Source organism: Aptenodytes forsteri, unplaced genomic scaffold, assembly GCF_000699145.1.
Source record: "Aptenodytes forsteri isolate BGI_AS27 unplaced genomic scaffold, ASM69914v1 Scaffold184, whole genome shotgun sequence".
Lineage (NCBI taxonomy): Eukaryota > Metazoa > Chordata > Aves > Sphenisciformes > Spheniscidae > Aptenodytes > Aptenodytes forsteri.
In genome coordinates this window covers 525,900-552,450 of record NW_008796078.1, presented here as the reverse complement: position 1 = coordinate 552,450, position 26,551 = coordinate 525,900, and the positions used below count along the sequence as shown (strand labels likewise).

General features: G+C 45.0%; 1 protein-coding gene across 2 annotated transcripts in view; it reads left to right on the top strand.

Annotated features, from left to right (window-relative positions):
- DOCK10 (dedicator of cytokinesis 10) overlaps positions 1–22,188 on the top strand; it is a 144,718-nt gene extending 122,530 nt beyond the window's left edge. For both annotated transcript variants that reach the window (XM_009286673.1, XM_009286674.1), the window contains exons 44-56: positions 117–227; positions 1,640–1,855; positions 2,555–2,612; positions 2,939–3,037; positions 4,790–4,896; positions 5,386–5,508; positions 6,444–6,557; positions 12,522–12,668; positions 13,187–13,397; positions 15,692–15,882; positions 16,548–16,648; positions 16,972–17,110; positions 21,493–22,188. In XM_009286673.1, coding sequence (XP_009284948.1) covers positions 117–227; positions 1,640–1,855; positions 2,555–2,612; positions 2,939–3,037; positions 4,790–4,896; positions 5,386–5,508; positions 6,444–6,557; positions 12,522–12,668; positions 13,187–13,397; positions 15,692–15,882; positions 16,548–16,648; positions 16,972–17,110; positions 21,493–21,612 — 1,737 coding nt within the window. In that variant the 3' untranslated portion in view covers positions 21,613–22,188. The remainder of the gene's footprint in view (positions 1–116; positions 228–1,639; positions 1,856–2,554; positions 2,613–2,938; positions 3,038–4,789; positions 4,897–5,385; positions 5,509–6,443; positions 6,558–12,521; positions 12,669–13,186; positions 13,398–15,691; positions 15,883–16,547; positions 16,649–16,971; positions 17,111–21,492) is intronic.
- Positions 22,189–26,551: the final 4,363 nt, after the last annotated feature.

The window sequence follows — 26,551 nt, the reverse complement described above, 5'->3', positions numbered from 1 at the left end:
AAGTGCATCTCTGCTAGCCTGGTACCTCAAGTCATACTAAAATAGGGATTAAAACCTATTCAGAAACTTTGATTTTCTTTACTAATTGCAGCCTGTGTTTGCTCCCCCCTGTGCAGCTCATCAAAGCAGTGAGCCAGCTGATAGCGGATGCGGGGATTGGCGGATCTCGTTTTCAACATTCACTTGCAATTATAAATAATTTTGCTAATGGAGACAAGCAGATGAAAGTAAGAAACATTTTTTGTCAATCACTGCCTCTTGCAAAAGGTCAACAATTTCAGAGGAGCAAGTGCTTCAGTGAATAAAATTGCTGGCTTTTATTAGACAGTGATTTATGCATTCACAGTGTGCCTTTTTCAGGCAGCCTGAAATTCATGAAAATGTTTGCGACTCAGAAGCTTGAGAATTGAAAATAATTTTTAAAACAAAAAAGCGAGATTTTTATTTGAAAATCGTATTATTTGTTATTGACTGCTTATTTTGTTCATTTGCCTGATGTCAGAGAAGGTATCATGCATTGTGACTAATGAAACACAATTGCAGTTGACAGACAATTTTTAGTCTACAAACTGTCCCTTGAGTCTGTTCAGTAAATGTGTAGCAAAAGCATGCCCAACAGTTGGGTTTTGTAACAGCTTGCTAACCCCCTGAAAAAGGCACTTAGCTCTTAGATTAGTTACCATTGCTATTATATTCATTGTCTGTACTAAAGGTATTGGAAGAGGATTCCAAGTTTTAATTTTTACAATTCCTGTCCAAACATTTGTCAACGTGCATTTTGAATTTTATACTTGGGAGGTGTTTTTCCTTCTCTGAAGGTGACTTTAGGGTATCTCCACTGAGGTTAATAATAAAGTTAGTGTAAGCAAATCGGTAGAAAATTAGCATAAGTAATTTGAAGTCTTATTTAATAAGATGCAGTTACAATTGTATTTGTTTCCAAAGTCCAGCTTTGATTTCCCAGCACTGCAGTCAGTCACACCGCTTCTGTGTCACACTCATCTCTGTGTGACGTAGAGGAGGGAGCATTTAATTTCATTTAATTTTTCTGGATGTTTTGGCTTTTAAGCAAAGGGAATGAGGGGGAAAAAGTCTGAAAATAGAAATGTATTTCATCGCCCATCTGAAAAAGAGAAGCTGCAGAGCTGAGTTACATATGTTGAGAACAGCTGATATGAGTAATACAAGGACTCTGTTTTAATCTTGCGCAGTGTGAGACGAGCCAGACTGTTGTGCTTCATTCACTGCGGTGAAACATGCTGTGAGGGTAGTTAAGCAGGACTATCTAGAGCGCACAGTGCTGTTTGTCAGCTGAAAGCGCACGAGAATCCGGTTCCCGATCCAGTACGCAACCGAGGAACAAACGTTTCCGTTTGCTGACTTGAGCGGAGTTGCTGCATACGGGCAGTGGTACAGCTGACTGGCTGGGATATCTATAGGTGCTATGACACATCAGTAAAAAAAGGGCAAGGATTTGTGTACAACGTGTACGTGCTGTGGAACTGTGACTCTGCTTCGAAGCCTACTGAATTGGGGAAGGGGAAGAAGGTCTTCCATAAGCAGGACTTTAGCTCGTTCGGGGGTGCTGCATGTGGCTCTGTGGATGGTTTTAGTGATGTATTGCTTATCTTTCCCAAAGAACGTTAATTTCCCAGCAGAGGTGAAGGATCTGACCAAACGCATCAGAACGGTTTTAATGGCCACAGCTCAGATGAAGGAGCATGAGAAAGACCCTGAGATGCTTGTGGATCTGCAGTACAGCCTAGCAAATTCATATGCCAGCACACCTGAATTACGTAGGACGTGGCTTGAAAGCATGGCCAAGATTCACGCAAGAAACGGAGATTTGTCAGAGGTAATGTAAATAAATGAATAGGAAATCCACTTGTCTTTAGGCTGAGATGTTCTGATGAAAAGGGCTCTGAAAGACAGACAACAGTAGTGATTTAAGAGAATCATACAGTGCCTCCCGTATGCTTGAAATTAGAGGAAGACAGGTTTGAAAAACACTAGAAACGCGATGTGCTCATTATCCCAGTTTGCCTGATACGTGCTTGAGCAAGACTTGAAAATGTCTGACGGGGAAGCTGTGGTCAGTATCGCGTTAGCGTCTCTGCTGCTTAACCCTAACAGGCACGGTAGGTGTAGTGTAGATGAGGTTATGAGCAGTGCATAACTTAAATAAAGGATTTTCTTCTCCCCCGCTACGGCATAGGAGAGGAGCTTCGTTTATAAGGCGTTGTCCTTCTCATCAAAAATTAAATGGGTGATGCAAAACTCCGGTGCATAACCCAGGAATATCTTGTTTATGAAGTAATCTGGATGGTTTTCTTGAGCAAATCTATGCTTTTACCTAAGACATCTAGTGAAATTCACACTCGGGAAGGACTTCGTCATTTAATCCTTTATTTTCTTAAATGGTTATATTAATTTTGTCTTCCCTTTTCTGCAGCATGACTTGACAGTGATGAAAGTAGGTGCTCCTTATCGTATGTATGCTGTAAGTCCTACAGGGCACGTTAACGTATACATGTATCTTGGTCTCTCATTACAGGCTGCTATGTGCTATATTCATATCGCCGCTCTCATTGCGGAGTACCTGAAAAGAAAGGGTAAGATCAACGTATTCAAAACCAACTATGTATCTCATTATTGCTGAAAATAGTTTTTTGGCTGTCCTGCTTTCCTTCCTTATATATAAAGTATTCTTAAAGCTGCTTGAATTCTTCCCGAATATTTTATTTTTAAAATACATCGTAAATGCTAGTCTTAGCACTGGAACAGTGAAAGTGTGTGTTTTGTGTAAAGAGGGTTAATTAAATGTTTAGTAAGCTAGTGCTAAAAGAGAATGCTTCACTTGTTAGCCTGTTGTTATTAAATATGCATGTATTAACACATACCAGTAGCGGTGTACTAATACCATCTTACACTATCATAGGTTACTGGAAAATGGAAAAGATTTGTACCTCACGTATGCTCCTGGAAGATGGTCAAGTCTCTGATAGTAATGTGTTACTAACAACTCACAATGGAGGAAGTGAGTGCTCTAACCGTGCCTGTTTATGGGTCGAATAACATAAGTAGGGAATCAAATTACTGTTCTCCAGTTGATCTGGAAAAATACCTACCGAAGCGAAAATATTTGTAGTGCATGTTGATGGCTGTAATAGCAAGCAAGTAACGTCGGAAACGTCGTCTGTTACTTTCCTGATGCTCTTTGGCTGGTTTGATGAATTGCTCAGAATGTCTCTGGTTAAGGGCTTTTTCAGCAAGAGAGCAGCCTGCTCTTCATGGGCAACAGAAATCCCTCTCAGGTCAATTGGTGTTTAGCACGCAAATCCACGTCCAATTCCTTGACTAGCCAAAGCTGGGAGGGCACGGGGGCGGAATTAATGTCTGGTGATCCATATGTAACTTAGTATAGATAAATCTTTATTTATTTTTTTTAATCTGTGATGCTTATTAGAGAAATAAAGTGCAGGCTTATATTATTAAATGCTTCTATGCCAGTGGTTATTTAGCTTATGAAATGTGTATTCAAAGTAAATCTCGGCATGAGATATTTTAGCAGTTTTCACAAAGAGCAATTTCTGAGGGCAAGGGCAAATATCTGGGGAAGAGAAAACTGTTAGTTTTGGAAAGACCATGGTTCTCCGGTACACTTGGAAGTGTCTGTGGGTGAGATGAAAAAATGCATCCTTTTAGAAGGAAGCTTTCTGGGAAGAGCAATAATTCGGAGATGGTTCACTAGTGGTAAAATACTTCGCGTGGATAACAGATCACAGTAGGTGGAGCGAAGAACTTGTGGGTCATTTTAAACCTATGTTTAAATGATTTTCAAAACTTGACAGAAAGGAAAGAGCCCCTCTGTCTCAGTGTGTAAAGGTTAGCTTTTTAATTGTGCCTTACTAGCGTTTTCCTGCTTTTAAATTGAACACGAACCGTGTCAGGGGTTCGTTGCCTCCACTGGCAGGTTTACCTTCGCCGTTCAAGAGCGGTAGTAAAATCTTTGTGGGTCAGACTCTGCCTGATCTGTAACGTGCAATGCCTGTGTAAGTTGTTCCTTCTGCGACCGTTGCACTAAGGCCCCCGCTTAGCAAATATTAAATGTAAGCTCGGTTTTAATCCTTGTGAGCCTTCCCATCAGCAGCTTCTGCCACCGGCCTGAGCTTTCTCCAGGAGAGTTCCTCGGTTAGGCTGCGGTCGCGCTGCTGACCCTGGGCAGGGTAAGGAGAGCCGCTGCCAGGGTGTCCTGGAGCCCAGCAAAGGCGCACCGCGCTCCGGAGCGTCCGTCTCCCCGTCGGCTGCAGTGAGCTTGGGGCGACTGTGCCCCTCTCGCTTGGGAAACCTGACGGGTGGGATGAGTGCAGGTCCCAGCATGCAGCGTTAACCGTCTGTCGGTCAGGCCAGGAGTCGCAGCGCTGGTTTCACGAGTATAAATTGTCTCGCCTCAGCCTGCGATGGTAATTCCCGTATAGGTGAGTGTTGGCACGTGTAGTTTTACAAGGACTGCCAGCACTGTACAGCTAAGGAACCGAAATGCCAAAGAGAGGAATGAGATTGCATCAGGAAAATGTTATAGTTACCCTTTGCATGGACAGGTGGATTTATATCATAGAGAAAATGTGTAATAGTCTCATAAAATCAGTCACTTCCATTTGTGCTTCCCATCACTTGGGCTGTGAAATCCAGTCAAACAAAATCTCTCAGTTTTAATGGCATCCAATAACTTCTTAAATTACCTGGTTATTCAGTCGCTAATTGACGTTGTTATGACTTGCACTTCAAGGCTTATTTTCCATGGGATGGCCTGCTTTTCTGAGCATTACCCCCAACATTAAAGAAGAAGGTGCTATGAAGGAAGACTCCGGGATGCAAGATACTCCCTATAACGAGGTCAGCAGCATTAACATTTATGTACTTTTTCTCTATTAACAGAGGGTGTTATTTCTAATGGAAGCCTGTGCGTGTTGCACCAAATTCTCGTGAGAGCGTACTTCACGCCGTATTAAAAGGTGCACAGCTTTTGAGTGAAATGTCATAGCTGTTGTACTAAATAGCAGGGGTAGGTGTTTAGCTAACCAGAACATTAAGTACCAGAGCTGGAAGTTAGGGCAGGGGGGAGCCCACGAAGCAAACCCGTTCTTCTGAATGAGATGTCAAGTATTCAAGTATTTTCATGTTACTGTTATTTCAGGTTTTTTTTAATCTAAAGAAGAGCTAGGTCACCAATACCTGATTAAACATTGCATCATTGAAATAAACCTTAATACAGGAGATACAGAACAAAAATGAGATAGTGGGTATGTCCTTTTGATGCATTGCTGTTAATTAAATGCCACCAGCTGTCGAGTCACTGAACTATTTGTATTTGTGGAATTGCAGAATGTTCTTGTGGAGCAGCTGGAGTTGTGTGTCGAATACCTGTGGAAGTCTGAGAGATATGAGCTTATTGCTGAGGTTAACAAGCCTATCATTGCTGTTTTTGAGAAGCAGAGGGACTTCAAAGTAAGTTGGTGTACATTTTTTTTAAATTATCTTAAGACAACAGTAAAGATCAAAATTTTTAGGTTAAAAAAAAAAGTGCTTTCTTTAAAAGGAATGGTTTTTTCTTCCTGTCTGTAATTTCTCCTTTTAATGCTTTGCGCTGTGAGTAAATTAAAAACTCTGGTACCTTACCTTCCTCTTCTCAGTATCAGTACAACAATAAATGAACAAAAAATTTTCAAACAAACCTCTTGTGTTAGCCGGTGGATGTGAATTTTTACGTGTGTTTTTAAACCAAGAGCACATTTACATTGTATTTAAGTTTAGAAACTGCTGATAAATTGCGTGATCTCTTCACAATTCCAGGGTTTCTTCATTTCTTATTTACTTGGCAATTTCAATACATAATGGATAACCAGATGATAATCTCATTTACTGATTTTTCTGGTTTTAAATTTAAAAAAAGCAAAGAGGTAGGTAGCTATAAGCTGTACGCCGAGGAAGCAGGTCCTCAGATTTAAACTTAGTTGAAATTTTGGCTCACTGTCCCGAGAAAGTGCTTTTTAGTCGTAATTGTGGATAGCGTGTCTTTGCATGGGGTTGGGAGGTGATTGGAGTTATTGGCACCCTGCTCTCGCCTGCACATAGGACGCTTGGGTTCTCTGACCTCTTAGTAGGTCCCTGCCACTGCCCAACGGTGGGATGCTTGCCCTCCTGTGTGACCCTGTACACAAAGGCACCCGCTGCCACAAAACTGTGTGCTCAGAAGATGACACAAACCTTGAAATGAATCTTTAGTGGCTGCTGACAAGGTCAAACCTTAGCACGTGCAGCCGTCTTTGCAAAGGTTTGGTGGTCCGGTTAAGACAAGCCATGCTCACGTAGAGCCTTTGTGTCATTTCCCAAAGTAGTCGTGCTCTCTCACTTCCCCTCGCTCTCCTTGTTTCTTGATGCAGAGGCTGTCCGATTTGTACTACGACATCCACCGCTCGTACCTGAAGGTTGCAGAAGTAGTGAACTCTGAGAAGCGTCTCTTTGGGCGATATTACCGTGTTGCGTTTTATGGGCAGGTAAGTCCAGTTGTGGTGTTCTGTCTCTACAGATTCCCAGATATCAGCCACGTTCTTCTAATCCTGATGTATTTCAGGGAAGCTAAAACAGGGAAACACTTGGCAGGGAACCGTGGGGTAGAAAGTGCCTCGTGGGTCATACTCCAAGGCGGATTTTACTCAGAAGAGAGAGCACTCAGTTGCATCTGTGTAAACTGCTGCTGTGGATTTAGTGGTGTAACGGAGAACAGACCTGTACATCAGCTTTAGTTCTTGACTTCATCAAGCAAAACTGAGACAGAGGCAGGGCGGGGTTTTTTTCAGAGTAAAACTTAAATAAAACCAGATAAGACATCTTTGCTATATGGCCCCCTCTTCAAATAGAGCTTAAAGCAGAGCAGTTTGCAGTAGATGTTTTGTTGTATTTCTCACTGACTCTGACTTCTGCTTTCAGGCCACCTCTGATTCTGTGCAATATACTGTAGCATAGTTTTATTCCCTCTGCTGTGCTTCAGCATCCTCAGAGCATTATTTTGTGCTTTCTTCCGCTACGAACCAGTGTAGCGATCCAGCATGTTCTTTTAAGACCTGGTTTTGGCAAGCACACAATCTCCTTAACTCTAAAATAATAAGGTGTGTAAACAACAGATTGATGTGAATCATTCTGTTTGCTAACTAGATTTTAATGCAGAAATTTGCTCTTTTCTCCTTTTGATCTTATTCAAGGCTGTGGTAAGTCTAGTTCTTTTGCATGTTTTGTTTAATTCTCCTCACACGTCCTCCATCCTTCCCTGTACTGTTACTTAACATTAACTCTCCTGTGCTCTCGATTCCTTGGTTCGTGGCAGATGAAATAACGTCGTTTCATTCATTGTTGCATCCTGCAAACTAATTTTTGTTTGTTCAGTTACCTGAATTACCAAGCTGTATCTGTCGCCATGTTGTGTGTGCACCTTGGGGCCCAATGCTGCATCCATCTCAGTGAAAGTTTTTCTCTCAGCTTCACTGGGAGTGGGATTGGACCCCTTTCTTCCTCTGTTGAAAAACTCGGTGTAGCATTAATGCTGTTTGAATGCAAGCCTGCTTTCCTGGCCTGTGCACTCTACGACGTATGGCAGCGGTAACTGGAGCGCTCCGGGCAGGGTGCAGCCACCTGCCTCCGATAGTCCCTTGTAGGAGCAAGCAAATTGGGAGTCAGAGGGCAACGGCAAGTCCTTCCTCAAAACGGGGGCAGCAGAGGGGGAAGTGGGACTCTCCTACTTGCAACTTCTTGCCAGGGCTCTCCCAGAGGCAGCTACTTGTAAGTGGGTAATTTAGCTGCAGCAGTTCTGCTGAACTGGGTTAAAATCTCTGTTACAGTGCAATGACTTCTCAGCTGCCAGTGCCACAAGGACAACTTCATTTAAACAGCTTTAGTGCTCTAAAGCATATGAATTTGTCATAGCTGCGTATTGCTCGGTCTGTTCCCCGGTGTCCCCGGACACTGAGCTCCAAATGCAAACAAGCACAGCTTCCTCCTTTCCCTTTGCAGAAGAGATGTTACGTGGTAGAAAGTGGGACTGCTCTGTATTGCTCCTTGCAGAGGCGTAGTGACAAAAATGTATGGCACAGTGCAAATAATTAAAGGTAGATCATTCCCATCAGCATTACTTGCGCCACGTTTACCAAGGAAAATAGGTGTGGGTGTGCAGAACTAATTAAGGACAGCTCACAGTACACGAAGCACCATGGCAGGTGTGGGAGCTACAGATGAAGCTTGACCTGGAAGGAGAGAGAGAGGGAACAGCCTGTTCCCATATACCGGTTGTGCCCGCATGTTTTTCCCTTCGGAAGGTTTCCTTTCTGTATTTCTGTCGGTCCCTTTTTCCCGTGTGCCACTTGCGCCCATTTTGGCTGTGCCAGTGGAAGAGGTATGGGGCCTCTTCGTCCTTCTGTTGCCAAGAGTATCGCAGGCCTCCGTGCTGAAAGCAGTCTCAGTGCCCGATTCATTTAAAACATTAAAAGCGATTCTCCTTTTTTGTGCTTCTGGCAGACTTTGCCCACTTCCTCCTAAAAGCTAATGGTTGCAGGTTTTACCAGTATTACACAGTTAGACCAGTGTAAACCAGTATGAATTGCTCTGCTCGGGCCACTACAAAGGAAATGCCCCAGAAGGAAACTCGGTATGCAGGTATGGGATGCTCGGTATGCAGGTATGGGATGCTCGGTGTGCAGGTATGGGATGCTCGGTATGCAGGTACGGGATTCCTTTGCAGTCTTACACGTACATCGATCTATAAAATACCTGTGGGTAGATACATGTGTCAGCACACACATATAAAAAATGTATTATTACACGTATGCATTTATTCATGAAACATTTTTGTCCATTGTATCGATAATAAATATATACGTACATATGTTTTGTAAAAATGGAACACTGCTGTTTCTTAACGGAAACAAAAACTGCAGAAAGCAGATTAAAGGACAAAAGAATACTGCAAATACTGCTTGCAGGGAGAATTTTGTGGGTTCTTAGTGGAAAAAGAAAATCTGCAGCTGCACCCGAAAACCGTTCTTCATGCGAAGGCGGAGATGGTATTTGATTTCTGCATTTTTGCAGGAACCTTCTGGAAGGATGGTTTGAATGAACATAGTCCTTAGGGAGGATGTAGTCGGTTGTTTTCGCCAGAGAGCTTTATTTGCCAGCTCAGAGAGCCGGATCTCATGGCAGCTGCTGTTGTAGACTGCAAACTCCGTTAAGGGCCTTTGGTGACAACATCTCATTGCACCACCAAGTGGCCACGTTAGCCAGTGCTTATGATTTTATTTCCAGATGAGTGTTTTGAGAAGTCAAGATCTTTCTTGAATTTAAAAAAAAAAAAAGCTGTTAAAGATGTTGAATAGCTGAAAATTCATATTGTGCTGATAAGCAAAGACGTTCAAGACTTGTTTTCAGAGCGGCGTTAGGTAAAGACAGAGCTGAGGTTTTGTCCTGCTGTCTGTGCAAGAAGCTGTAGAAGTTGGAGGGCAGGTTTTCGTAGCGGAAAGCTGACTGCAGGTTTACGTCTGAAGATCAGAAGATGTGTCCCCTTTTCCAAATGTGATAAAACAGCTGTAGCCTCCTTACCAAAAAGTGCAACGTGCTCCCTTACCGTAGGAGGTGACGCTCACTCCATACAGACAAGGAAGGATCCATTAAATGCTAATTCTGGGCGAGTAAAGCAGGCGGCTTTACCTCAGCACAGCAGCTGCAGGGACGGTGTGTATTCTTCTAGCGAAGGGCAGAGAAGAATCCAATTTACTGTGAGCTGCAGGGGCTGTGGCTGAGGGCGTACGGGGAGGAAGAAGGGCCTTTTCAGTGCTCCCACGGTGACAGTCCCCGGTCACAACTTGACTCTCGGCACATCAGAGCTCGGCGGAAACCAATAACCTGCTCTCCGGGAGGTCGTCTCCCTTCCATTACGCTCAGCTGCTCGGCGTAATAATTTTCATCTGTAAGGCTGCGTTGTTCTTGCAGAGCAAAACCAACCAGTATGAAAATAATCTGGGGATATGCATTGACAATGTGACCTTGGCTGCTTAATATTTTAGAATCCTGAAATTGGAGGATATTTGGCTCCTAAAAAGTATTTAATCTTACTTTCAATAGTCTTTGCCAGACATACAGCATATGGCAGACACGATCATTTATAGCTCACAATTAACTTCTGCTTGTCACTTGTCAGCTGAAATACTGTAGGGAATATGTACTTAAATGATGTCTCTTGCATTAGAGACAGGACTAAATCTGTTAGTTGTTTGTTTTCATGTATTTTGTTTTAAGCAAAACCACCAATACCGATTCATCTTACGTGTGCCATGTGCAGCACCAGCACAGAGATTTAGCGCTTACGTATGAACACTGTGTTCCAGCGTGCAAACATACACAGAATCAGTGTTTAAGGGGATAAACTATACTCTAGTTTGCTATGTGATTAATTTGAAAAACATGAGGCTCTTTGTTGAAAACATCGAATAGTAACAGAAAACAGATGTTTTTTGACAGAAGCAATCCTGAGTAGCGTGTTTGAGTGTGGTTGCATGAGACTAATGAGGTTTTCCCACATAAAGCAGTTTTGCTTCAGTGGAAACAAGATCAGAAGCCAGGTTATGATCCCGCAGATCTTTTCTCAGTGAAATCAATAGAAAGTCAGTTGCCTGCCCAGCTCAGTAAATGTTTATAGGGTGTCGGCATTTGAGCTCTAGATTCGTTCTCTAATTACCTGTGAAGTTCTTTGTATGTCTACGAAGATTTAATTGGTAATATTGTTAAAAACTGTGCAATGTTAGAAGGTCACTGTGAGACTGATTAAGATACTGTCAGACAAGCTGCTGTTGCAGCTCTTAGTCATCGGTTTCTAGTAATGCCCACGTTGCTGTTGGCACTTGCTAAATTAAAAAACAATTTTATTGCCCCTTGTCCTCACTGAAGGAGAAGCCAGAGATGCACGTATTTGTTAATCCCTGTTGAAATAAAGCTTAGAGGTTTTTTTCCTAAACAAACATTGAAATTTACAGCTAATTTATTTTAATTCTGTATATTTTTTGTGAAGATTTGCCTAGCCTATAGTTTTAGTGGCCAAAGTTGAAATGCGCTTCAACATGAAAAGGCTGGATTTTGCACAAGTACCTTCCAAAGAGATTTTGCAGGTATCTCTTGACTTCATTCGTGCTTCTTTCTTTTTCAACGGATGGCAGTTTGCCTAGGCATATTGTAGAATTAGCTCTCCAAGCCACGTCGTGTTAAGTGTAAAGGGCCGTGGGTCTGATATCATTAATGCCGTCTTCCTTTCCCCTTTATCCCTGCAGCTTCAGGCATTTTCCTCTGGGTCACTTTGCGTTAAGGTGAAAGGAGGAGACTTTGGGTACAGCTTGCAGCGGTTGATACCGCCAGATTTCAGCAGCAGCATATGAAATCGTAGGAGGAGGGCTGGTGCTGCTCATGGTGTTGGGATAAATCCAGTCCTTGTTAATGGGGCACCTGCTGCTTTCTGCTCAGCTGGGAGAGCTTCTCCCGGAGTGTTGATGTACATGTTCATCATGTAGCAGTTGAGCGTCTCACCTGCACGTGATGCAGTGCTGTGTTAATTCTCTGCGGTCGGCATTTCTTCTGGAGCCTGACAGGTTCTTGTTCAGCTCTGCAATGGAGCCTTTTATTAAAGCTCTGCCAAGTCCATCCAGTGTAATAAGTAAATGACCTTAACGAGATTGAGCTTTTTTGCAAAGGACCACAGTCTGTGTGTCTTTTTTTTTTTTTTCCTGTTTCAAATGTAAATCATTTACTAATAGTCTCTGAAAATGCTGCAATTCCATATGGCCTTTCAAGGTGCCACCAGAGCTCCTCTTCAGCTGCCCTGAACAGATGCAGACCGCTTCACAGGTGCTCCCCATGCAACGGGCCTGTGCGTCGCTGTGGGCAGGAGTGCCCCGCACATCGCCGCGGGCAGCGGTGCCCCGCGCAGTGCCCAGCCTTTACCTGCACACGGAGCTCCCAGATAGAACGTGCTGCGTGCACCCCAGCTGGGCTGGGCATCCGGCAAACAGCTGTTACACTCGTGTTCTGTTAGCGCAGTGCTTCCGAAAGAGTTAATTTAACCAAATGATGAGAATTGAAAGAATTTTTAATGTCCAATTTTTAATTCTTTAGGGTTTTTTCATCATACGCACGTTAGCATTCTCAAGAAAGCACTTTAACTCTTTAAACAGCTAGGTCTCTTACACGAATAAATGTGTATGCGTTATTTCCTGGGTGGCTTCGGAGATACCAGACCGGTATAAACGCAGACCTCTAGGTACGTGTCTGCTAGGAGTGGAGAGAGGTAAGCGTTTAACTTGGGTGCTGGACATGGCATACTGGAGGCTCTGGTGGGTGTACAGGCAACCTTGATTCCTGATGTAAGCACCTTGTTTAGGCTTCTCCCTGCCTGTTGTGTTCACTGTATCCTTCCATTTCTTTCCAAACAGGGGTTTTTTGAAGAAGAGGAAGGCAAAGAGTATATCTATAAAGAACCCAAACTAACCGGCTTGTCTGAGATCTCGCAAAGGCTGATGAAGCTTTATGCAGACAAGTTTGGCATAGATAACGTGAAGATCATCCAGGATTCCAACAAGGTACGAAAGACGTGCGGTTTTTGCGCGAGGGGGGAGAAGTGAGTGCACGGTTGATGTTTTGAGAGCTGTGTTTTGAATTAATGTGAACTGAGCGTATGTGTAAACTACTGTGACCTAGGTTTACAACCAAAAAAAGGCCCTCGCCGTATGGCGTGGCAGGTGCTGTATGGAAACGGCCATGTTATAGCAGGGCATCACCGTCAGTGGGAAAAGGGCATATTCCAGCGTATGCCTGCAAGAGAGCCTGCAGATGTTTACTGTAATGCAGAAGCAGGTTGTTTTCTCTCTCATTTAGCTTTCATCCACTTTTGCCAATGGCTATATTCAGAAGTCCCACTGTTCTTAGGGGCCTCTTGGTTAAATATCTTTGTGTTCATCTGTGGTCTGAATACTACATTTGGAAGTCTTGGTTTTAATCGGTATTGCTACGATAGATAAAAGCGTAAGAAATATAATGGATGCCTTGGAAGCTTATCACACTTAACAGAATTTTACTACGTTTGCCACTGTTAACACAGGTCAATCCCAAAGACCTGGATCCAAAATACGCGTATATCCAGGTGACGTATGTCACGCCTTTCTTTGAAGAGAAAGAAGCCGAAGATCGAAAGACCGACTTTGAAATGCATCACAACATCAACCGTTTTGTGTTTGAAACACCTTTCACGCTCTCAGGAAAAAAGCACGGAGGTGTAGAAGAGCAGTGCAAGAGGCGCACGATCCTGACAAGTACGTCTGCTCAGGCTGCTTCCCCCCTCCCATCCCACCTTTGCCAGTTAAGCCCCGCGATGCCTTTCATGTGCCGGGGTTTTCTGCAGTCCGTGGGCACAGCGTGTTGTGTAGGATGATACGTAATCTTTTCAGTGTGTCCACTGGCAAAGTGTGTGCTTCCTTACAGTCCTGCTGAGCGTCCTAAGGAAAGTTATTTTCATTTGTGGAGCCGTCAGCTGTCTTATTTTTCCTTATTATTGACATCTTAACTGTTCTCGCAGTGATGTAATTTGGGAGCGGTTCTGCTGGAGGCAGTTTAGCACTCAGAACCATTGTTCTTTTAATAATAAGTCAAAGAAAAAGCAAAGTTGGGTGCTTATTCTGCTAAGAGGAGTAAAACTTAGCAGATATTCCCATTTTGAACAAAAATTTGTGAGATGCATTATATAGAATTCTTTAAAGTGAGAGGTAAGATTTCATTTCATTGGGCACAATCAGTGTTTTAAGACAGGAAAGGCAGGAACACTAGATACGTCTGTTCTTACTGAGTCATATTAAACAGAAAATCTTTAGTTCCTTATCATGATTGAAATCTCTTTTTAAAGAGGCATCCTTCGTGAAACTACTACTGAAACTTGACCTGTCTGAATTTTGGCTGGGAGTATGAGAAAGTGTCTGGGATGGAGGCGGCGTTCTCTGGGGCAGCCTTGAGGAGAGGCTGATGTTCACAGCAAAGGCTCCCGAGTGACAGAAAATCCGGTTCCCCACCGACTTCAATACATCTGCTTCCCCCAAAGGGCAAAGTGAAGAAAGCTGCTTACAGTACAGGCGTAGTCGCCTGAAAGTTTTGTTCTGGCAGGTCAGGAAAGAGGCGTTGATGTCTGGGGGCATCTGGTTACATGACACAGCTTTGCTTGTAAGAAGAAGAAAGGAGTAGCAGCTTGTGTGGGGGTTTTTTTAAGTGCTTGAGCAGCAGTAGGTGTTTTGAGATCTGTACTGAAGCAGGTAGTTTCACCGACTTGAAAGTGCAGCTGTTATGGTATGTCTGGCAAAAACGGCGAGGGTTGTTCTTCCAGCAGAACGTTATCCCTAGGTTATTACCTGCTGTCGTCAGCTCCCACCGCCCTCAGCCTGGCTCCGTCTTCGTCGTTAGGTGGGAATTTGATGACCTTCTCTTCTCCCCTGCTTTTCCCTCTGGCACCTGCCTCACCTCAGCGCTTTTCTCTAAAGGAAACAACTTTCTCCCCCCCACCACCCTCCCCCCATAAAGTCATATATTTTCATTTGCTTCCTGCGTAAAAAGAAGTGCTTTTAGTTTGAGAAGAAAGCAAGGCTTACCCGTATGGCTGGAGGAGCGGTGGAAGTTAATTCTGCTTGGGCAGAGGTACCGGGCGGCTGGAACGGTACCCGCTCAGCATCTCTGCTCCAGAGCCTGCTGCCTGCGGCGTGCGGAGGACAAGTGCAGTCTGGCTGCGGTCTGTGGATCACTGGCTCTCTGCCGTGCCTGGTTGTGACTCGTGCTTCCAGCTCTGGAAGTCCTGGGTTTTCTGCTCTCCAAGGAGACAGCTGCCCTGTGAGCTGGAGCTCATTTAGGTCTGAGCTGACAGGCAGCAGGTGCTCACCGGAGGAGGGCGTACGCGGAGTTTGGGAGGCCTTCCAATGTGTGTAGGGCAATCGGGAAAAGATTGTTAGTTTAGATTAGACTTAATGTGCCATAACTGTACCTTTGCCAGACTCCTTGAGATCCGTGAAAAGGCCTTGACTGGAAGGAAGGGGTTTTAACGATGAATAATTCCTCTGTCAGCTCCCATAGCAGCATTTAGGTTGAATACTAGAAGTAACTCCTTACTTCTTTAAGGATGATGTTTTAATAGCAGTTCATCTGTGGGTGAGTGATACCCAATTCAGCTAAACTAGAGGCTCCTGCCTCTAACTTGAAACATGTTTGACGGGATGTTTTGAGCTGTTGGAAGTTTGGTACAGGCTTATCATTTGGTGCTTTAACTCAGAAGGAGAAATTTGTGGATTCTAAAATCTGAGTGGTGAGAGCTTTTTGCCACGGGGCTGTGACACAGCTCAGTAGCACACAGTGGTGAACTCAAAAGGAAATGCTCTTCCAGTGCCAGGTACATCAAAATTCAGCTTGGACCTGCTGCGTCACGTTCGCTCATTTGGTGATTAAGACTTAACTTGTATAGATTGCTAAAGAGATTGACAAAGTCAGAAGTTCATACTTTGACTTAATTGTTTTGCTTTCTTAAATACTCTCTGGTTGGGTGAGTTTCTCTGATACGTTTCTTGCTTTCGAGTAGCCAGCCACTTGTTTCCCTACGTGAAGAAGCGTATTCAAGTCGTAAGCCAAACCAGCACAGAGCTGAACCCTATCGAAGTAGCAATTGATGAGATGTCCAAAAAAGTCTCAGAGCTCAATCAGCTTTGCACAATGGAAGAAGTGGACATGATCCGACTGCAGCTCAAACTCCAAGGAAGTGTCAGCGTCAAGGTAATGACAATTTGCCCCCCCCCCAATGCATCTACCTAAGTTTTTATTCTCACTTTCATCATTCCAGACCTGTTTTGTCTATTTTATATTTCTGGTCATATTTTGTATTCCAGTGCTGTTGGAGCCCGCTCTAAAAATGTAAGGGAATGGAAAGTTTTCCATCGATGTTGATGGCTGCTGGATTTATGTGCAGATATAACTATTACAGTCAAATCTTCTCTAAATAAATGTTAAGACCTTTCTAAGACCGTCACGTGTCACTGGAGAATACAGCCCATCACACAGCCGAGCGTGCAGATACTTTAAAGGGAGTTTTTTGTTAGGATTAGTTTTGTCATTTCCCATTTAGAAAAGTTGGGATGGGTGAGAGGTGCATATGTATTTCTGGTGCCCTCATTAAAATGTCTTCAAACTTACAGCTTTCTAGACGGTTAACTAGCCGAGGACTTTCAAAGGCCAGCAGAGATCTGCAGTCTGTGGGAGGCTGACCGGCTCCCTTTTCCTCAGTAAAACTCTTCAGGTTTCATTCAGGTGCCAAGAGGAGTGATGCTGTTCACAGAGGCTTGGTTGCCTGAGGCCAGCCCCCGGGCCTTGGAACGCAAGAGAAAATGACGATAAACTGCTTCTGCTCTGCACCTAAGCTGTGTATTTTCCCCCTGCCCCAGGTAAATGCTGGACCAATGGCCTATGCTCGAGCTTTTCTTGAAGAGACGAATGCTAAGAGATATCCTGATAATCAAGTTAAGCTTCTGAAGGAAATCTTCAGGTAAACATAAAGTTTAGACTTCCCACCCTCTGCGCAGTATGAGGAGTAGGCGTGACATGAAATCAGGCTGAATTGAACCAGGCTAATTTACATCTGCATTTACCCTCTTACAAGTCATTCCCAAGGAAACATTTACTGAAGTTTTGGGCTATCCTAGTAGCCTACGTTCCTCTTGATCTGAGGATGAGTTCTGACATGCACTTCAAACACGGCGTAATTTGCAAGGGGAAGAAGAGGTACAGTAGTGTGTGTAGAGGTATAGATAGATACTTTTCATTACTACAAATTTCGTATGGTTGTTCTTTGTGGTTTTGTGCTTGTAGGCAATTTGCAGAAGCATGTGGACATGCTCTTGATGTCAACGAACGCCTTATTAAGGAGGACCAATTTGAATATCAGGGAGAGATGAAGTCTCATTATAAGGATATGCTCAGCGAGCTGTCTGCAGTTATGAACGAACAGGTTAGATCATCTATTTTGGTACTGGTTGGGCTGAATGAGGGCAGCTAATTGTGTCTTCCAGTGACAAATGAAGCTGTAGAGCAAAATACTAGAAATAAAACCTGGCAGTGCAACAGTCACTAAGAAAACATAGTTTACTCCTTCCCCCCCTCCCTCTTTTTTTTAAATCCAGCTGTATTATATATAATGAATCTGACTGATCAACAAAGATTTGTGTTCTTACCTGTCTTGCTACGTATTGAAAAGTTGAATGGTCATGAGGCTAAATGCAGACTGAGGTCCAGAGGCGTAGAAAGATAATCAGTTAAACTCGTGTTTTATGCTTTGCTTGCTTTATCCTACAGCTGCGATGTATTTAATTAAAACAGTAAATTGCTTTTAAGACCTAGCTTATAACTGGAGGAGATAGCTTTATAGTTTCTATTTGTATTCAGCTTTCAGAGCAAGAGTTACTTCTTTTTTATTGTTTTATATTTAAGGACACTGTCAAAATACATGCTGTGTTAAAACTCTATTTCAGCTGTTAGCAGCTTCAGAAGGCTGAACGTGCACGGCTACATTATATGGAATGCATCCCAAAATACTGAACTGGACTCCGGTGCACACTTGCAGCTATCCTATTGCTGTGTCTATGCAGATATTTTTTTATTATGTTTTCTGTTTTAATTTAAATACTGAGCGATTCTGCATACTAAAGTGCAAATTAAATCATGCTTAATTATTTCTCTGCATGCTTGTGTGTAGGCCACCTTGGCTTGCACCTGAGAAATACTTACTCTCTAGCAGTTGCACTGCATTTCCAGGTGCCTATAGCACACATAAGCACTGTCTGTGTACAGAGTTACTTTGTTTGACCGTTGGTATCAGTGGCGGCATCTCACAGAAGTGTCTACCTGGCACCCCATTAGACGATGCTCTATTATTCATCTTCACGTGTGAAGAGAATAAGGATTTACCAGACTTTTTGGCCCGTTGTTGTTCTTACTGTGGAATCGAGCTAGTTTTTCACAGGGTGTAAAGCTGTGTGGTTGCTTTGAAGGCTCGGTGTGTGCCGGGTGGGGGTCGAGCTCAGCGGTGGTTGCTGTTCCGTTCTCCCCTCCTGTTTAGGTGTACAAAGATTGGTGAACCTCAAGCATTCCAGTAATTTTATCATAATTAGTATTTATCACTGTTTGTTATATTAAGTATGTAAGTATTAAGGGTATGATTTGCTACTCAGTGTTCATGCCTCTCCCATGGAAGTTATTTTGGCCATCCAGTCAATGTGCATAGGCAGTACCGTATGTCTTGTGTGAACCACTGTTCCCCACAAGAATGGAAAACGTATGGTCAACTTAAATGAGGCACGAGCAGCCCATGAGTTTCAGCATTCATAAAATATTTGGTGAGTTCTATTAAATACTCACACCTGTATTTATATCCCTGAGCTCTGAGTTTTCTTCACGTAAATGAAAAGATTGAATAATACAAAATTACTTGTACGTAACAATGCTAACATGTAAAGTTAAGAGTTCATCCAGCGAAAGTCAAAATCATCGTCTGTTTAACCAAAGTCACCTGAATTGGAAAGTCCACGCTGAAAACCGGTCTCCCACTTGCAGCCCTGTGGGGCAGCCTCATAAGTGACAGCCCAGTTGTCCAGGCAGCGTGGCGTTTTGGGAAAATGACTCCCCTTGCAACGAACGCATGAACTCCTGAGCGGAGCGTTGCCTCAGAGCAATCGCATGCTGTAAACTGTGGCTGAAACGTTTATCGCGCGGTTGGAAAGCTTGAGGCTCTGTTGTAACTGTGTTGTGTGCTTTACACCAGTAAGATTTGCCATCTTTCCCACTGTCGTATTCAAGAGGGTTTTGTTTGCTCACCCACTGACAGTGACTCTTTCATCACCATATGTTTTTCTCTTTTTTTGTTTTGTTTTGTTTTTCTTTTCTGACAGCTCTGTCATGGTCCTTGCTTATACAGCTTCTCTTCTTCCCTGTCTAACATTTCCCTCAATACTATAGCCAAGAGTGGTATGTTCATTTTTCTTACATCTATTTTTTCTTTTAATGTCACGTACTTTCCTCACTTGCTGGTTTTTCTACTTGGTATGTTTGTTTAGTTTCGTGTCTAATGACTCCCTTGCTCAGGGAGTTAAAAAGAAAAAAAAAAAAAAGACAAGGTATACGTGTGATGTATTGTCCATGAGCAGTGTTGGGACGCACGTTCTTTAGGATCCTAGTCGTGAACACGGGGAGGTCAGTGGGGCAGCTTGACAAGAGCCTCCTAATGCAAAAGCATGTGCCAGTAGTAGCAAAAGTGGCCGGGTGGAAGGGCCAGGGACAAATGGCATAGAAAGGTACCGATTAAGCCAAGCCCCCCCCTTGTCCCATGAGCACGGTCATAGAATCATTGAGGTTGGAAAAGACCTCTAAGATCATCGAGTCCAACTGTCGACCCAACACCACCACCCACTAAGCCACGTCCCTAAGTGCCTCATCTACTCGTCTTTTAAATACCTCCAGGGGTGGTGACTCCACCACTTCCCTGGGCAGCCTGTTCCAATGTTTCACCACTCTTTCAGTAAAGACATTTTTCCTCATGTCCAATCTAAACCTCCCCTGGTGCAACTTGAGGCCATTTCCTCTCGTCTTATTGCTTGTTACTTGGGAGAAGAGACCGACCCCCACCTCGCTACAACCTCCTTTCAGGGAGTTGTAGAGAGCGATGAGGTCTCCCCTCAGCCTCCTTTTCTCCAGGCTAAACAACCCCAGTTCCCTCAGCCGCTCCTCATCAGACTTGTTCTCCAGACCCCTCACCAGCCTCGTTCCCCTTCTCTGGACACGCTCCAGCACCTCAACGTCCTTCTTGTAGTGAGGGGCCCAAAACTGAACACAGTATTCGAGGTGCGGCCTCACCAGTGCCGAGTACAGGGGCACGATCACTTCCCTGCTCCTGCTGGCCACACTATTTCTGATACAGGCCAGGATGCCATTGGCCTTCTTGGCCGCCTGGGCACACTGCCGGCTCATGTCCCCTTCTCACAGCCCTGCCCGCCACACTGCTCGTGGCCGTACCCTGGGACGCAGGCTGAGGCCACGCTGGGGTGCAGTGGAGGGTGCGCAAGCCCGGATGCGCACGGTTCGGAAGGACTGGTACAGCCCGGTGCAAGAGCGGCCGCCCCAAGCTCTCTTCTTCTGACGCCCCTGGGGAGGGCCTTGGGTTTGAGTCACGGCTGGGGTGAAGTTGGCAGTCTGGGCAGGCAGCGTGTGCCGCAGCCTGCCTGCGCTCCGCTGTGCTGCCCTGCTCTCCTTGCAGCTTCCCTGGCTTTGCTGGGCGCTGCCAGGGAGCGCCTGAGTCCCGGTGCTCTTCCTCCAGCCCGCGGCGTGGGAGCAGCTCCTTCCCAGGGCTGCCCGAGTTGCTGGCTCAGGCACTGAAGCTGTACGTGGAGGCAGCGTGGCCATGTCTGCCCGAGTAATAGATGCGGTGTGGTTGACCTGTAACCCCGACCAGGGATAACTGGGGGTTGATGGCCTAAGATTACGCCTGGAGCTTTGTGAGGGGCAGAGGTTTCTCTTCCACCGCTGACGGCTGCGTGGTCAGTGGGGATGGCCCCTGTCTCTGCTGTGGATGCTTCAACATAGTGCCCCATGGAAGAAGGCAGGTTTTCAGTCTGTATGTATAGAAGTAAGTAGGAAAAATAGCTATTACCAAGGCTAAAAAGAACTTCTACAGAAAAAAAATCTTCCTTCTTGCTAAAGCCTATATGTAGGACAGGGCAGAGCAAGCTTTTGCCACTGCTTCTCCCTGAGAGTGCAGCTCTGCCTACAGCCTCGGCGGGGCAATTGGTCCAAACCCTGCCTGACAGACATATTTTTTTCAGCTGCCGTGTGTGTGAAGCTCGGTGGGGATGCTGCGTGCCCCAAATGACTGCGTGGTTTTTTTCAGCTGCCGTGTGTGTGAAGCTCAGTGGGGATGCTGCGTGCCCCGAATGACTGCGTGGGCAGAGCTGGGGCCGGTCTGTACCGCAGTCAGTAGGTGCTAGTGCAGGTGTCTGCTGAGTTTATAAAACGTAGGTGACTTCTCGGTCATGTTTGTATGAGAGTTGTCAGAGAAACATAGTGCGGGGAACCCCATGAAGGCACCGCTTGGCAGAAGCCAGTGACCCCAGCCCAGCCCCATTTATCCCCCCAGCTCAGAGGGACGTCCTCCCTCTCGCTGCAGCCTCCGGTCACTTCTGGGTCCCCGGGCAAAGGTCCTTCTCCTCTGTCAGACCTTTAGCATCATTGTGTAATAAATAAAAAATGGGAAATCCTTGGTTAGACAATGAGCGCTTCAGACACCAAACTATTCAGATCTCCCTCACTGTTGCATTTTTTTTTCCTTTTCTTTTTTATGAGAAGATTGCATACAAGGAGGACTCGGCAAAACAGCAAGGAATGGAGCGCACTTATTCGCGAGTCATCAATAGAGCCAGCTCGTCTGTGCCAGCAGCAACCACCCTGGCAAATCCTGATGCTTGACTGCTGCGTGGGGAACACACGGCCTTGGGAAGACCTGGGGTGGCTGGGGGTTTTTGTTTGTTTGTTTGGGTTTTTTTTCCTTTTAGATTAATAGTGCTGAAAATTAATTTGATCACGGACAATGCCAGGAAAAGGATTTGTGGGTTATGATTTTAATTTATTGGAAGTCTTCACGTTGTTATTTTTTAAAACTGCAAGCTTGATATGTTTTTTATTTTTTTTGCCTGCCCCAATATTTGCACATTCCTTATCTTTTTTTTGTTGTCGATTTTTGGTTTTGAGCAGCCTTTATTAAGCCAGGCTGATTATGAAATTCCTATTGAACAGATAGGTACGCAGCAAACCCTAAGTTTGCTATAAATTATAATATATCTAATACTAAGTCCTAGTATACATATATTTTAAAGGTCAGAGTGGATGTTTTATAACATTTAAGTATATTGCAATTGTAAATAGAAGATGTGTAAAATATGTCATTTTTACAAAATTTAAAAAAATATCTTTTTAGTTAATTATGACAGTACTAAGAATATGGATAACATTTCAGTTACCGTCATATTAAAATATTTGTGTATGTGTATAAAAGCGTCCATAAAGTTTTCTCTTTGAAGGTCTGTGCGTTGGTTCATTCCCGTGTCAGCACTTCCCAGGGCGGTGGAGGTCAGGGTGCCCCCCCGCATCCCGGCTGCCTGTTGTGTTGCGGTTGCTGGTAGGGCCATTTACGACCCTCTGCGGAACGTGGCTTCAGATTCCCGCCACGGCCCCAGACTGAGGCCACCCTGGGAAACAGGGGCTCGGTGTAGTCCTCCTGCTTGAGACCAAGGAAGCTCTGTTCTTCCTTTGAAGTTCGTAGTCCCAGATTTCGCCCGGGGCCTGTTGGGAAACGGCGTGCCTCTAGCGAGATGTTTGTTTGGGTTTCTGCGTCATGTTGGGATGAGGTGGAGCGGTTCTGCCAGCTCTTAGGAGTTCCCTTTAACCTCAGCACTCCCACACTCCTTCATGTTCATTCCTTTGCCCGGAGAAAATCCCTGCTTTCAGGGGTCCCTGTTTGTCGTGCGTGTGTGTTAGGATCCCTCTCTTCTATGCGTGCAGTCCCCACAATTCCGTTAAGCTGTGGCTCGTTTTCCCTGGAGAAACCCTGGTGATTCCCCTGGGGCCTCTACAGGTTCACGAGTGTTCGTCCGGGTCAGAGCCCGGTGCTATGTCTTGCTACGTGGCCATGCCAGGAGGGTTTTTTTCCAGTGTGTTGCTTCGTTCTGCCCTACTGTCTCCTTTCCCTGTATCTCTTCCCGTGACACCCCCACTTCACAACTGGTGAGTCTTAACTCAAGTTGTGGCCTGGCCCGGCAGGCAAGAGCCAAGGGTGGCCTCTAAATTCACCCCATCTATATGTGCAAGGTGAAAGTGCCGTTACCCAGTCTCTGCCCGCTTGCCGGTGCTGCACGTGCTGCCAGTGCTTGCCGCTGTGCCTCACTGTCGGCAGACGTGGGATTTTCCAGAAGAAATCTTTGCTAAGGGTTGAAACCCACACGGTGCTCTTTCCTGGTGGGGGAATGAGGGGGGCAATTGGGATGGGCACCCCGTGGGTTGGGACGGGCCCCGCTCCAGCATTAGTGCAGCGGCCACACGCCTGTGACTTGGTAACAGCCCAAGCTCTCGCCTGCGCGCTGCACACCAGCATCAACCGCGCGGCTGGACGGGGAGCCAGGCGCCTTCCTCATCCTCGCCTTGAAAAGCCCAGCTCTGCTCTTCGGACACTGCACTGTGCGAAACCAACAGTCTGCTGAAAGGCGTGATTTCTGGCCCAAATTTTAACCCGCTTTATACTGTATGTGTAGTGGTAGATGAAGTTACCTGCTCGTTTGTATATATGGGAGGAACCAGCCATCCGTGGCGACAGCAGGAATCCGCAGCACAGAGGAGGTAAGTCTGAGCATCGAGCCCTCTTGTCCCTTGGTTTGTTGGTCTCACTGGACTCATTTTGCATTTGCTATGATTTGTGTTTATGGATGGGTGCTTCAGAAGCCATCCAGGTGATGTGGAGGCAGACTGTTTTCTAATTAATGTTCACAAGAAGTGAGCAACTAAATCTGTCGGGCATCCTTGGGAATAACTAGATTGCAAAAAACGTGGTTTGCATGGAGGGAATGTTGCAAGCTGACACCAGACTGGTCTGAAGCCAAGCTGTGGTCTGCAAAGCAGAGGTGAGGAGATCCCTGGACTGGTTTCTCAATAGCTTGCACGCAAAATGAGTGTCAATGTGTAAGTCTAAGGGTTGTGGGGCTTGGTTTGTTTTAAGCCGCCAGTTCTGCAGCCTCCTCTGAGCATTTGAAAATCCAGCCCGTATTCTGGCTGTTACCGTATTGCTGGTGTTAGAGATGCTCAGGCTTGAGCGTAGCTGGGTCCTTGCTCCAGATGGCTCTTCCTCTCCTGCTGTGTTCAAGCACTTTCAACATAGTCGCGTGCAAGCAATTAGCAAACATTAGCTTTGAACCAGGGCCGTAACAGGGAGAGAAAACATGGATTGTCCCCGCATTTGAGGGGAGAGAACGAAAGAAACGCAGAAGGCACGTGAGGCTGTGGGATTATTACGAAGATGGGGTTTGGCCTTTCACCGCCATAAAATTCAGCAACCAAAACTGCAGAGGATAGATGTGTCGGCGCTGAATCCTGCATCCACCCCCATCCGTGGGCTATGAAACCCTCACAGAACTGAGGAGTGTTATAAACGCTCGTGCCTGATGGGCACAGCACGCCACCGGCGCTGTAAGAAAGGGCTCTCTTCATACAATCGGTGCTTTCCAAACTCTTAGGATTACATGAGGTCCACACCAATTTTTTTCTGCTAAAAGCTCCGCTCTGAGACTCCTTTTATTTAAGGCAACCACAAGAACATGGTCGGCTGTTCTTGGAGTTGAGGTTTTCTCCGGTAAACTATTTCACAGTGTATTCTTACAGCTGAGTTTATTTTTCAATCACTTTTGAAAGTGATTCTCTGGACTTGCTTTATTTCAAATATTAGGACAATTTTAAAATAACCACAAAACAAACTTTCGTCACTTGTTTTCTTTTATGCACAAATAACCAGCGCAAGGCAGGTAAAGCACACAGAGAAGAGCAGTTCAGGGAGGGAGACAAGCACAAGAGCAGATGCGCTTTCCCACTGCTGACATTCGTAGGTTTTATTTTTACTGCAGGATGGGCAGGGCCTCGGTGGCCTGAACACAGATGTCCCAGGGGACTGGGCAAAGGTGGCGGTGAGAAATGCTGCGGTCAAAACGTCGTTAATTGTGCTGCTTGAAGAAAAGAAATGAAGATGGCCGGGGAAAACAGCTGCCGGTACTTCTTCAAGTCTTTGTCTAAGTTCTTGGTAACGTGTGGAATTGCACAGGTGTTTACAGATGGAACTTTTGACAAGGACTGATTTTTAGGCTATGAGCAAGATTATTAATAATAGGCAAAAAAATTATGCGCATGTGCAAGTGTTTGAGGGTGGACTGTTCATAGAATCATAGAATCATTGAGGTTGGAAAAGACCTCTAAGATCATCGAGTCCAACCATCGACCCAACACCCCCATGCCCACTAAACCATGTCCCTAAGCGCCTCATCTACTCGTCTTTTAAATACTTCCAGGGATGGAGACTCCACCACTTCCCTGGGCAGCCTGTTCCAACGTTGAACCACTCTTTCAGTAAAGAAATTTTTCCTCATGTCCAAATACCATGTTGTTGGCATCCTTGCTGATGCTCGGCATGTTCAGCTCTCACCTTCGGATGACTTGCGTAAGAGGGGAATCTACATTTTTCTCCATTATACCTTCATGGCAAATAGTTCTGCGTAAGAAGACTTCTAAGCGCAGGCTGTGAGACAGAAGAGGAATATCGCGAGGCAGCCAGAGCCAGAGGAGAGGCAGGTGGCAGAGGGGGAGGTTTGGGGCAGCGCAAAGCCCTGCGAGGGAACGGGATACAAGGGGCAGAAAGGCGGAGGGCGAAGCCGAGCTCGAGGAGGCTCTCATCCCCCCGCTGCCTTAGGCGAAGCCGGTGAAAGATCCCCTTTCATCTGAGGAAGGAGATATTCCTGCGCCAGCCTCAAATCGAGCTACTTTAAAAACTTTTTAGAGTGCAAAAGAAATTATTTATGTTTGTTACTTAGTGGAAGCTATCCCAACACCCCGAAAGGAGTTAAGCATTATACATATTTTATATTTAATCACATCTTTAGTGACACCCAACCACAACCAAAGGCTTAAATTTCAATTAGAGGGAGACGTATTAAATGTTTAATAGGAATCATTCCTTACAGGGTAATTATATCTTAACATTCACTGGAGAGATGTTACGTTGGCAACATAAAGTTGATCTGAACAGGGATTTCTCCCCCCCCTGGATAATATCGAAATGAGAAGCAGGAGGATGATCTGTACCATTCGTACTCCGGACACGCCACCCCTGTGCTGCCCAGCCACGGGCCCGGATCTGGGAAGAAGTAAAATTACATTCACGCATAGCTTTGAACATGGAGTTTTGGATCTCGGTGTGAAAAATGTTGTCCCACGTGTGCTGAGAAGCATCAGGCTGCGTGTACCTTTTACTTCAGTTTTGAACATTTTTAAAACTGGTAACTGGCTACTCAGTATTTCAGCTGTAACTAATATGGGAGGGTGAATCTTCAAGACAGATGATCTATCAAGGATATCTTAAAAGTATCTGCTACGGGTTTGAATGCATTTACCAATTTTTAACAAGTTTGGTATGCATGCGAAAGATTTTTCTTGTAATATTTAGATTATCGCAAAAATAATCGGTGTTACGCATTCACAACAAGCAAATTACAGCTGTGAAGGGAATTTTGAACGCAGGCAGTTAAAATCAAAGGATGTTAAAATCAAACGTCAAATGAGAACAGAGAAATCCAATTTTGAGAAAAGCATCCAAAGC